General features: G+C 41.4%; 1 protein-coding gene across 2 annotated transcripts in view; it reads left to right on the forward strand.

Annotated features, from left to right (window-relative positions):
- ABCB7 (ATP binding cassette subfamily B member 7) overlaps window positions 1-13,614 on the forward strand; it is a 153,591-nt gene that overhangs the window by 113,809 nt on the left and 26,168 nt on the right. For both annotated transcript variants that reach the window (XM_088445562.1, XM_088445563.1), the window contains 8 exons: window positions 3,326-3,414; window positions 3,682-3,769; window positions 4,535-4,709; window positions 6,610-6,767; window positions 10,425-10,588; window positions 10,844-10,973; window positions 11,304-11,475; window positions 12,253-12,356. In XM_088445562.1, coding sequence (XP_088301688.1) covers window positions 3,326-3,414; window positions 3,682-3,769; window positions 4,535-4,709; window positions 6,610-6,767; window positions 10,425-10,588; window positions 10,844-10,973; window positions 11,304-11,475; window positions 12,253-12,356 — 1,080 coding nt within the window. The remainder of the gene's footprint in view (window positions 1-3,325; window positions 3,415-3,681; window positions 3,770-4,534; window positions 4,710-6,609; window positions 6,768-10,424; window positions 10,589-10,843; window positions 10,974-11,303; window positions 11,476-12,252; window positions 12,357-13,614) is intronic.

Below are 13,614 nucleotides of genomic sequence, written 5' to 3' on the forward strand. Positions count from 1 at the left end.
AGGCTTTCTTTCTGTGGAGTGAATTCAATTAGGTCCAAGTTGGGTCTTGCGAGCCGTTCTGACATCGAACTTGTACTGCGAGTTACGTTTGCAATCAAAACACGCATTCATTTTTTCAGAGGAACTTTAAGTGTTTTTTTGTGCGCACCCCCCTAAGCAGGTGAAAAGGTATAGAAAATCTTTATTTTAAGGTAAAAATGTTGAGACAGTGCATAACCTATGGTGCACCACTCCCAATGAATAATCATGGACTTGGATAGGGTTTAAATAGCATAATTTGGCTAATAGTCATGTTCATTTTCAGGTAACTATCTCCAAAAAGCTCAATTATGGGTTAAATGATGTGGGACGGGTATGTGGAGGTGTAAATTATGTGGGACGGGTATGCGGAGGTGTAAATGATGTGGGACAGGTATGTGGAGGTGTAAATGATGTGGGACAGGTATGTGGAGGTGTAAATTATGTCGGACAGGTATGTGGAGGTGTAAATGATGTGGGACAGGTATATGATGGTGTAAATGACTTAGAATAGGTATGTGAAGGTGTAAATTATGTGGGACAGGTATGTGGAGGTGTAAATGGTGTGGGACAGGTATGTGGAGGTGTAAATGATGTGGGACAGGTATGTGGAGGTGTAAATGATGTGAGACAGGTATGTGGAGGTGTAAATTATGTGGGACAGGTATGTGGAGGTGTAAATGATGTGAGACAGGTATATGATGGTGTAAATGACTTAGAATAGGTATGTGGAGGTGTAAATTATGTGGGACAGGTATGTGGAGGTGTAAATTATATGGGACAGGTATGTGGAGGTGTAAATTATGTGGGACAGGTATGTGGAGGTGTAAATCATGTGGGACAGGTATGTGGAGGTGTAAATGATGTGGGACAGGTATGTGGTGGTGTAAATGATGTGGGACAGGTATGTGGAGGTGTTAATGATGTGGGACAGGTATGTGGAGGTGTAAATGATGTGGGACAGGTATGTGGAGGTGTAAATTATATGGGACAGGTGTGTGGAGGTGTAAATTATATGGGACATGTATGTGGAGGTGTAAATTATATGGGACAGGTATGTGGAGATGTAAACGATGCAGAAAAGGTATATGATGGTGTAATTTAATGTGGGACAGGTATTTGGAGGTGTAAATTATGTGGGACAGGTATGTGGAGGTGTAAATTATATGGGACAGGTATGTGGAGGTGTAAGTTATGTGGGACAGGTATATGATGGTGTAAATGACGTAGAATAAGTATGTGGAGGTGTAAATTATGTAGGACAGGTATGTGGAGGTGTAAATTATGTGGGACAGGTATGTGGAGGTGTAAATGACGTAGAATAGGTATGTGGAGGTGTAAATGATGTGAGACAGGTATATGATGGTGTAAATGACGTAGAATAGGTATGTGAAGGTGTAAATTATGTGGGACAGGTATGTGGCGGTGTAAATTATGTGGGACAGGTATGTGGATGTATAAATTATGTGGGACAGGTATTTGGAGGTGTAAATTATGTGGGACAGGTATGTGGAGGTGTAAATTATGTAGGACAGGTATGTGGAGGTGTAAATCATGTGGGACAGGTATGTGGAGGTGTAAATCATGTGGGACAGGTATGTGGAGGTGTAAATGATGTGGGACAGGTATATGATTGTGTAATTGACGTAGAATAGGTATGTGGAGGTGTAAATTATGTAGGACAGGTATGTGGAGGTGTAAATTATGTGGGACAGGTATGTGGAGGTGTAAATGATGTGGGACAGGTATATGATTGTGTAATTGACGTAGAATAGGTATGTGGAGGTGTAAATTATGTAGGACAGGTATGTGGAGGTGTAAATCATGTGGGACAGGTATGTGGAGGTGTAAATGATGTGGGACAGGTATATGATTGTGTAATTGACATAGAATAGGTATGTGGAGGTGTAAATTATGTAGGACAGGTATGTGGAGGTGTAAATTATGTGGGACAGGTATGTGGAGGTGTAAATGACGTAGAATAGGTATGTGAAGGTGTAAATTATGTGGGACAGGTATGCGGAGGTGTAAATTACGTAGAATATGTATATGGAGGTGTAAATGACGTAGAATAGGTATGTGGAGGTGTAAATAATGTAGAATATGTATGTGGAAGTATACATTATGTGTGACAGGTATGTGGAGGTGTAAATTATGTGGGACAGGTATATGATGGTGTAAATGACGTAGAATAGATATGTGAAGGTGTAAATTATGTGGGACAGGTATGTGGCGGTGTATTGATAGTAGTGGTGGTTTAGAAATTGCAGATGAGAGGTAAAAGTTTTATTCCAATTTTTTACAAACTTGTTAATAAACACTGAAAAACTACTATACAGACATTTTCTGTACCCCAAAATGCTGGAAAGACTTTAATTTGATGAAACCACTTCCTTGCTATCATTTTTCAACCATTAACAAAAATGCAAAAATCATCCATTTGATACCTTTTAAGAACCTTCAGTACTTTCCTTATGGCCAGTAGCAGCCTTTATATGGTCCTGCCATCTTAGTTGTCACTTTTCTTTGGATGTTTTTTTTTTTTTTTTATGCTCAGGTCACATTTTGAAGAAAAGTTGCATAACCTCGCTGCGAGTACCGCAAATTGCCATTTCTAATTGAATCTCGCATTTCTCGGGTGTGCGCATTACCATGATGTATGCAAGTTTTATGACACAAACTCGCTTTTGCAAACCTGCTCTTATTTGAATTGACCCTATGTATAAAAGACACACTGCTACAGGTATACACAACTATTTATCTGCGATGCAAACTTGGTCACCAGCAGATTAAAGTCGAACCCTAAAATATTGCACTAACTGTAGGTGAGAAAGTCCTTGTTCCTGTGTCCGTGGAACCACACTTCTCTATGGCAACACACACTGCATGGACACAAAGAGCAGAGGCCAAATGCATATGTCACTTCTTTTACTGTAACTATAATTTAGGACATAACTTTGAGTGGCAATTAGTGATGTGCTTGGCTAAAACTGCCATTCTCACATTCTAGTGTCATAGACCAGCTTGCTTTGTTGAGTATGCAGTATTGATTCATGACAGCAGGTGGCACTTATGTAAAACTGCACTACTCATGTCTACCTTCTGTATAGAGACAATTAGGAGCTGCGTACATCTCTATGCAGTTGATCAGTAAAATCTTGCATTTGGTGTGAGTTGGAAGGAGTTCCTGTTGTCTTCCAATCACAGGAGAAATGTGTCTATGCTTCTCACATGATGATGCCTTTGCTGTTACTGGCCATTTTACATGATGATGGTTTCACATATAGTTTTTTTTGTGTCTTTTTAGTATTACAAATGTGGAGCCCAGTTTGCACTGGTATCATTGGGAACACTTGGAGCGTATACGGCGTTCACCATTGGAATCACACAGTGGAGGTAACGAGACTACACAGACACTGTGGAAGGCTGCACGTCAGTCTGTGAATGAGATGTAAAGAGGCACTCCTCCCCTTCTGTTCCCATAGCCCACTCTACATACAACTCTACATCAGCTGAGAGTGTCATAGAGGCTGCGTTATCAGGCCTTTGTGTCTGACATTATCATGGTTTGGACTAAGCCTCTTATTTTCATCACAGCCATCAAGGAAAAAAAAAAATTAAATTCACATTTATTAAGTACGATTTTGTTCTGCTTATTTCTAGGACAAAGTATAGAATAGAAATGAACAAAGCTGATAATGATGCTGGGAATGCAGCAATAGACTCATTGCTGAATTATGAAACTGTTAAGGTGAGATATTACGGTTCATATTGTCCCTGCAAAACGAAAATGGCAGCATCCATTAGCCAGGCTTATGGTTTCCTGCAGTAGACCTTATTCTCTTTATTGCTTTTCAGCCTCTGGAGAAAGGATAACCTATTTATAAGTAGGGTTTATATTGAATTGTTTGTTCTTCTACGAATCCTCAGCATGTGGGCATGAATAATTTTGTAGAGATCATAAGTTCTGTATATGTTTGTATTTATTAAGATGAGTGTTAGCTGTCTTGATGCTTTCTTAGCAAAGGTAAATATCTGTCATCCGCTCTGACAGATCCGTGGCCATATTGGAAAATAATATTTTGGCTCCCAGGAAGCACTAGCAGTTGGTTCAACCATAAATACTTATGTTTTATTCATCATGAAGTGTTTTATGATCATTCTCTTTATTTTTTTGTATATTATTTTTATTACTGAGACTGATCAACAGGAAAGAAACATCCCTATTTCTGATTGGGTCAAGCCACATACCTTCTTCCGTCTCCCTCCTGTATCATTGGTGAAGCCACCATGTTGGGAACGTGTATTCCCACTCTCACTCCCTGCAGAGTAATGATGCCGCCCATTTACAGATGACAGTAACACGCCAACACTTGGCTCTCACCAAAAATGTATAAGCACTTTTATACCTTTCACACTTTTGCACACCTGTGCCAAAGCAGGGAGTCTAGGTGTTTGGTATGCTTTTTCATATTGTAACCTGTTGATATGTTTTTCTTTCTGTTTTCATTTGCAGTACTTCAACAATGAAAAGTATGAATCTGAAAAGTACGATGGGTATTTAAAGAGATATGAAAACGCTTCTCTAAAAACTACCTCATCTCTTGCATTGCTAAACTTTGGACAGAGTGCAATATTCAGTGTGGGTCTAACAGCCATCATGGTGCTAGCAGGCAAAGGAATAGTAGCAGGTTGGTGGAAGATTGTACTGGAGATATTTTATTAAGGGAGGGGGGCAATGTATCATATGTTTTAATGATAACAGTAACTACTTCCTGACTGACCAGTGATGTCAGTATGGAGGGTTGTATTTTCTAGACCAGCATGGTGTGTGTGTATATATTAGTAAAGTAACAAACCCAAGTACACATTAGTGATGCCACCTTTTCTACATATAGAGAGAACACAATCCACAATTGATCTCAAGAATACAAAACAATGTACTGTAGAGAGATTTAGCGCTTCACGTTTTGTTGAAATAGGGATAAATAATGTTGTGCTTATAATGTGAGTTCATGAAACTGTCCAGTCAGTCTTCTTATCATCCCATTAATCCAAAGAAAGGTAGGAATCAGCCATAATATTATTCTGATCTATCTCAGTTATACCATATACAAAAGAAGAAAATCTGTAATTCCATCATGTATCAATCAGGGAAAGTCTCTGATCCTGCATGCAAGTTTTTCCTGATATCAAGCTAAACTTTAATATCTCAAATTTTGCATTAAGGACATTGCTTGATGCTGACTTGACCTGGATCACCTATTTATTCACCAGATTTGTCCAGTGGTTACATTCGTGAGAGTTTCACCATGTTAAAATACTAATTGTAATAAAAGACCATACACTATGGTGATTCCTTACTGTCTTTTTGAGTGATTCTTAAAAAGTTACCAGGAAAATACATTAAGAAGTAAGGGTCTAGTGATATCCCTCCAGCAACATTTCAAATATTGGATGCTATCTTAGAAAAACAGGAATCCAGGTCAAGAAGACCAGATGGAAAAATATCCTTTAAAGCCGTATTTTATATATTTAAGGCTATAGTAGCCTGAAATCTGCAAACCATAACTGGAATATCACGGATTTTTTCTGAGTGATTTTTTCGGTAGGATTAAACTATCTTCTCTCTTTTTTTCTATGGTGTAACTGAGAGCGATCAGAATAAAACCACGGCTGGTTCCTACTTCCCTCTGTGTAGTGATATTTGGGCTGGTAGAATGGAATAATAAGATTCACTGGACATTGCCATGAACTCACATCAGAGGTCATCACTATAGTATATATCACAATATCCCTACCCCCAAATACCATACAATTCCCCTGTTATTATGTAATTTATTTCCCTTCTCACTGATGCTCAGTGGACACTCTAAAGCTGACCCCATAGCACATTTGGGCTGGTGCTTCGTATTGAGGGTAAATGGTTGTGTGACTCTATATGCGGGAAAGCATTTGTCCACAACACGAAGGTGGTGAATGTCTTTTTACTTCAATACTGCAATAATAGACTGATTTGAACATTGCATTTTCTGACCTATTCAAGTAAAATATTTACCAAAGTCATTAGCCAATGTATTTAGGCTTCAGTAACACTAGTTAAGTCTCCACACTTTAGGTTTTCATATAGATATCAGTTAGTGCAGACTCAGCAGTAAATCACAGTAGAGGCTTGGGGTCGCACCCCTGCTGGTGGTAATCGGTCTAGCTGGACTAATATCTTAATTTAGGTGAAGTACTAAAAGTCCTTTTCTTTGCAGCGTCCAGCTAAGTAAAAATAGTGAACTGACCTTACCGGTAGGTTTTTTGGTCCCTCCCCGGGAGCTAAATGGATTAGCTTATAGGAAGTCGCTGGATAACCTCAGGATGCTATCTCTGGTACTGGTGTACTGGGTCTTTCATGAGTAACCTCCTTTTTAGTCGCTGCAAGCTCTGCCAGTAATGCAGTATGGGCGAGTCCACATAAGTGAGCTTCAGTTTCCTGGCAGAAGGGTGTTTCCCATGTAGAGTGAAGATCTCTCGATTACGCAAAGGTGTTCATGTAGCCATTGTATTGTTTTTAAAACGAAACAATTTATTTTCCCAATCCAGGAAATCTAACTATTGGAGACTTGGTCATGGTAAATGGGCTGCTCTTTCAGCTTTCCCTGCCTCTAAACTTCCTGGGAACAGTCTACAGAGAAACCAGACAAGCACTGATTGACATGAACACCCTCTTCACTCTGATGAGTGTAGACACAAAGATTAAGGTTGTTCATTTTGGTACTTTAGTAATCATCTTTGCTGTTGCTTTCTATTTTTTTGTGGTTTTATAGGTTATTTTATTAAATTATGTTCATATCTTCAACACACTATACACACTGATCCCATATGTTTTCACATGATGTTGTGATTCATGCTGTGACTTCTCTATTAAAGTACAACCATACGGCATATCTAAAATTAAAACCTGGGAGCTTTAATGGTATGAGTTTCACCTGGCAACTGATGTCATCATTTTATTAATGGAAATCTGACAATATATTATATGTCAGATTCATTTAATTCTATGCAAGTGAAATATTTGGAAGTGAGACCTGTTTGTGTTTCCAACTGCAGTCCTATATTGATTTGTCTATAATATGATTTTGCCTGTCCTTGACACCTTTCATTTTGGTTTTATGTTCCTTTGGGTAACAAACTATCACATCCCTTAAACATAAATGTTCTAGAACAGGAAAGATGGCCCAGATCGGTATGACACCCAGATTTGGGAGTAAATTTCCTATGCAACTCTTATGAAAGCTGCTGCTGCATATAAAGGTGCAATAATATTAAAACTTACAAATCCTGCCTGGTTTTGTGTTTAATATTATTGCCACTTTAAATTCAGTTTCCGAAAAAGGCCTAGATGCAGTGGCTTTGAAATGCACCTTATGGTAAATGTACCCTTTTGGAATGCTAAGCACTGAGGACCTCATTCAGAGTCGGTCGAAGCGGCCGCACGGTTGTACGGAAAAAGGGGCCGGATATTCAAATGATTCCCTCACAAGTTGCGTCCCTAAGTTCGGATCGGTAGTTGGCCGACCAAGGGGAGGAAGCGGTCGGAAGACAAAAAAATACGCCCCCTTCTCGTACGCATTGCAAGTCATCTCCGGGCATATAAGGTTTAATCGAGACCATCGGGAACCATCGGCACTGGTCGTAGAGCTTAAGGTTGACCATACCCTCTCTTAAGCTCTACGATCATGTCAGTGTAAAAACCTCCCATGTCACATGTGCCATGAGGCTACTTTGTTAATTATGCACTCCCATAAAACGCTGTTCGCATAATTAGGCACGCCTGCGTTCGGATTTCCACTCCCCCGTTTTCAAGCACCTTCCCCTGTTACCACGCACAAACGCCTCAATCTGTCACTCAAACTACCGACCTGGCTGTGTTCAAGGAGAGAGAAATTTCTGATCGTAGCGGCTAGTTTGCGCACGCGCATTGCGAACTTTACGCATGCGCAGTATAGCAAACATCGGTGGCATACGACCGTGCGGCCGCTTCGACCGACTCTGAATGAGGTCCTGAGTTATTGGAGAATTTCTCCAAAAACTCTTATTTTAAAACAGAATCTAGTACTGTTCCATGTTTGGGTGTTTTAATTTTAGAAAATGTTCATTAAATAATGAAAACGGCTGCACTGTGGGCCTGATTCAGAGCCGGACGCTATTTGCGGTCGCTCGTTCAGAAAAAAGGGGTGGCTATTCAAATGAACCGTTCGCTCTTTGCGGTCTGTTCACGCCTCTAGGTCTGAACGAGCGAACCAAACATGCGGTCGTTTTTTGGAAAACTACGCCCCCTGGCCGCTCGCATCCTACGTCATGTCTGCTATTAGATTAATCGAGTACATCGACCAGCGTATGAACTGCTCGGTATTCTTGTGGTTGGTTTTTCCTACCGCAATCACGCGAGCAGTTCTGACTATAAAATAACCCAGTGACGTGGTCAATGACGCTGCTGTATTATTTATGCACACCCATAAAACGCCCGTTTTGACCTTTAAGCACGCCTGCGTTCTGAATTCCACTCCCCGTTTTCAAGCACCTTCCCCTGTTACCACCCACATACGCCTCCTGTCACTCAAAATAGCAGGCATTCGCTATTTAGCGAACAAACGATTTTCGGCCGCACTGACTGGTTCGCGCATGCGTATTACGATCCGTACGCATGCGCAGTTGTGCAAACATCGCTCGGAACGAACGAGCGGCCGCTTACGAGCGGCTCTGAATCAGGCCCTGTGGTCAGAAGCCTACTTCCAGTTCTACCCCTCACTTCAGATGTGTCCTTATCTTCAAGGCCGGCTCAAGGCACGTTCGACCAGTGCGGTCAAACAGGGGCGCCACCCCATAGAGGGCTCACCCCTCCCAACCATTCCCGATTTCAGTGGGACAGTCACGTTTTTTGGGCACTGCCCTGCTGTTCCAGTATCCCGCGGGCGGTCGGGAGGTTGGGCACCTCCGGCGATGCAGGCCCCATAGAAGAGGAATGGCATCCATTCAGTGCAGGAAGAGGACTGGGGGGCAGCTCAGCGCCTGACGTAGTGCTGGTCTCACCCCCAGCCTGACATTACCGGAAGTGTGCCAGAACGTCAGTTAGGGGGCTTGCCCTATGGTAATTAGGCCACACACCCATTTTTGGTCATGCACGGCGAAGCCCTGGAGGGTAAGTGGCGATGAGTTGCCGCCCTGCACAGGGCGCGGCTATCCTTGGAGCCGGCTCTGCTTATATTGTACATCTTTGCTGCAGTACCGCTTAAATGCCCCTCTTGGCACCCCAAGTCCCATGAGACTTTTCTAGCACCAGGCATCTTTTTTGCGTCTCTCTTTTGCCGAAAATACATCTAAGTCACAATGCAATGCGGCAAGGACGCACCAGCGGCTGTACTGATTAATTTGATATGCAATGCTTGTATATCTGTGTGCGACTGAGTCTCTGAATCTTATACGAAGCGCTACAATGTAGCGGCCTCAGCCTGTTTCATTCCAAGTTCCGTTGTGGCTCATATACTCAGGTACACACAGATAGATATACAGATGTCACATATCAAATTTATCAGCACTGTCTGCTGGTGCGTCCTAGTCACATCGCACTGCAACGTAGATGTATTTTCGGCAGAAAAAGATGCCCGGCGCTAGCAGAGTAGCACGGTACCTGACTGCTCACTCACGCCAGGCAAGTCGCGCTGCATGGCAGATTGAGGCTAGATGTATGAGGACACATCTGTACTTCCATCACTCCTATCTGATGAGAAGAGGAGCCAGTATGTTTACGGTCTGAGCACAGAAGGAGGGGACATGTGAGAGGTGGTTACAGAGAAGCCGCTCTCCATGCACAGCTCATGTATATCAGTTGTCCTGATTATACAGACAGCTGGGCGCTGCTTAGCATTTTGCGGGTACAGGTTGTGTCACTGGTACAAGTAGTAACTGTAAATATTAATGTTAACATATTCCACAGTTCTGTGCTTCCAGCATAGCATGAGTAACAAAGCAACAGAGAAGTGTTGCAGAGTACTACAGGAACAGCAGTTACTCCTACTAGGCAGATATAGACCTACTATGGGAAAACAAGTGGCACGGGGTTATTACGGAGGTTGGCATCATCTCATTTAGCATAGCTGACCAAAGGCCCTTTGCACTCATCCAATAATGCTATCTTTTCTTGTATACTGCTAGAATGCTACTTTATACACCCTCTTGCCTCTCATTTACTTATTCAATGAAGGAAATGGTTAAATACAATAAGATAATTTTAAAAAAATTGGTCAAACAGTAGGTGAGATGCGTCAGTCTTTTTTACATACTGTTTAATCAGAAAATGGTAATTCATGATGGCTGCTGCATGAATCCTTGTAACCCAACTTGTATTTTCCCAATAGAACAAAGACTTGGCTCCCCCGCTGCTGGTCACCCCCCAGACTGCTACTATTACCTTTGACGATGTCTACTTTGAATATATGGAGGGACAGAAAGTCCTGAACGGAGTGTCTTTTGAAGTGCCTGCAGGGAAGAAAATAGCAATAGTTGGAGGCAGTGGCTCAGGGTGAGATATGTTGATGAGTCTTTTTCTGGTTGCCGCTAAGGGATAATTTGATTATTATAAGTTATTTACTATTCATTATTCACTATTAATTCAAATTGGAACCTACATGGATCTATCAGTTATGTATGCCTAAGCCCATATGTACCTATTGTAATCTCTGTGGTCTTTGTATATAAGTGTGATAGATGGAGAACAGTCATTAGTGACTAAAAGAGGAAATCTCTATTATCACTTTAAAGATCTCTCTCTCTCTAGTAAGAGCACCCTGGTCCGACTGCTGTTCCGCTTTTATGATCCTCAGAAGGGAAACATATATGTGGCTGGCCAGAACATTCAGGACGTCAGTCTGGAGAGTTTGAGAAAATCCATAGGAGTTGTCCCTCAGGTACTAGCTATGGAGTATACATGAACGTGTCATTTTGTAATAAAGCCGGGGTTTCCAGGCAATTCATGGCATTATACATGGCTCTTGGATATTTGTGGTGAGGAGCAAATCCATTGGGCTATCTTAGCTCCGCTTTCTTTATCTCTTTTATTTACAAAATAAAAGACAATGCGACTGTTTTATTTATTTTTTTTAAAGTATGTTGTACCTGCCTCTACCTAAACGGTGAGTTCTGCTCATCACTTTTTTCCTCTGCACCAATTGGACCCTTGGGGAAACTATTGATAATACAAGAGCATAATTTACCATACCATGTTCTTCCTCCTGTAGGATGCTGTCCTTTTCCATAACACACTGTATTATAATTTGTTGTATGGGAACATGAATGCCTCACCAGAAGAAGTGCACCAAGTGGCTAAGCTGGCAGGTCTGCATGATGCCATTCTCCGGATGCCTAATGGGTACGATACCCAAGTAGGAGAAAGAGGACTAAAGCTCTCAGGTAATATCAGCAGTGCGGGTACCTGCTCCATTGGTGCAGGGTATGGAGGCATTGGTGAAATAAGAAAAGATAGGTTAAATAATACAGGAGCACGTTGCTGGGCTTGGTTCAGTGTGTATTAGTAGCAGTTCTCTTCTGATTTATGCCAGTATTTCTTACATGTGGTTTCACTTAAAAAGTTGCTATTCTTTAAAACTGGATTTCCTCTAAAAATGTGTTGCTCTGGAAATCATCCTCCGGGTATCTGTACATGGAGAAGAGAGCTTATCTACTGTATATTGAGTATATGGCATATCGAAGTATTAAGGTTGAATATATGACAAGTGAAGTTATTTATACAGTACAGTGCCTTTTTATTGAGATACATGATATATACATAAAGAGCAAACAACACAGGATTGCCTTTTGTTAAAAAAATACAAGGAGTAAAATCAAAGTGAACAAAAAACAAGAGGCAGCTAAACTTGAGGACCACGTCTACTTTCTTACTGCTCCTGTAATGTCTATGGCTGGCACTTCCTGACACACTATTGCAGACAGCATTGCATTTGAAAGGCGTAATGTGAAAAGCTGTAGTGATGTGGTGGAGTGAATCCGTGTTAGACACAGGTCTTATTACAGACAAGTGTAAACATTAGTGGTTATTTTGTTTGCATCTATAGCAAGCAGTGCTTGTTTACCAGTTAATAGTTACAACTATTTTGTTACCATGTGATAGTGTTTGTTATTGTAACGGGTTTGAGCCGTGTGACGAATCATGTATTATCTTTTGCTCAGGGGGCGAGAAGCAGCGAGTAGCTATTGCAAGAGCAATGCTAAAGAACCCACCTATTATTCTGTATGATGAAGCCACATCTTCCTTGGACTCCATAACTGAAGAGGTGCAGTAACATTACATTTTCTGAGGATCAACAGATTTTAGTTCATATCAGTTAAAATGAATTAGCAGAAAGGGGTGTTTTTATTTTTGGTGACAAAACGATGCAATAATAGTGTTTGATAGAACTTGGAGTATCTTTATTGATCTATTGATCTAGAGCAAGTCTAACAGGTATGAGCATGTAAACTCCTTGATGACCACAAATACTTGAGTATCGCAGCTATCAGTGACACATCAACCAAATCTGCCTGCACAGCAAATGCTGCCATTGCCTTGAGGCATGGCTTACACTTTATTTTGTCTGTAAACAGCCCACTTTAATAAAATCTGTCATGGAAAGATGTATAGGTCTTAAATTGTGTTGTAGTGTTAGGAGAATCAGTCCAAGGGGTATTTTTTATAACACTCTTAATGATCATTTTGTGGGCATTGGTAGATTATTAATGGTTGCATGCAGGGTAATGCAGAAAGGATCCCACGGTCTAACCTCCAAAAAAAAACTATATCTTGGGAATGTCCCTGACTAACCCCCTTCTTCTGACACTCAATTTGGAAAGAGTCCAACCCACTCCCACAGAGTAGAATACTACCAGGGGAGGAGAATATTCAAGCTATTCACTGCAATTTGGAGATCTTGAAAAAAAAGGGGATTTGCAGAATAGGGTTAATAGAAATAATTTAAAAAATAAAAATAATCTGAATCCATAGATTTCTCCCAGATAAAACAGTAGTCTGAGCGGCCCACAAAAATGGCAAACATTTTATTTCACTGACGCAAATGTCAGGGGACATTGGGCCTGATTCAGCATGGATCACTCTAGCGATCGCAGCTGCATTTACAGACAAGGTCTGCTGTGAAAATATGCTAATGAATGTAATCGCAAAGCCGTCCACACCAGCATAGAGACTCCCACTACGCTATCTCACATCTGTAATACCGTGCAGTCCTGCGTATACATCGAGTAACATCAGCACCTCAAGCAGAATTACAGCAGGTCTGACCTGCCACAGAAACTGTAAGTCTTGTTGAACGCAGTGAGTACTCAAGCCACGTATGCCGTGTCAGTGGCTAATTTATGCACACCCAGGAAACGGCGTTCAAACGGACAGGCACGCCTGCATTTCTCTGACCTCTCCCCTGTTACCACCCCCAAATGCTCACAGCCTGTCACACACACTGCGATGGCTTTCATTCTTTGAGTGATCGCAAAGCGTTCACATTGCTAACTCGCGCACTTCATGCGCAGGACGCACCACTG

Source organism: Taudactylus pleione, unplaced genomic scaffold, assembly GCF_031769625.1.
Source record: "Taudactylus pleione unplaced genomic scaffold, aTauple2 ptg000381l, whole genome shotgun sequence".
In the NCBI taxonomy this organism is placed as follows: Eukaryota; Metazoa; Chordata; class Amphibia; order Anura; family Myobatrachidae; genus Taudactylus; species Taudactylus pleione.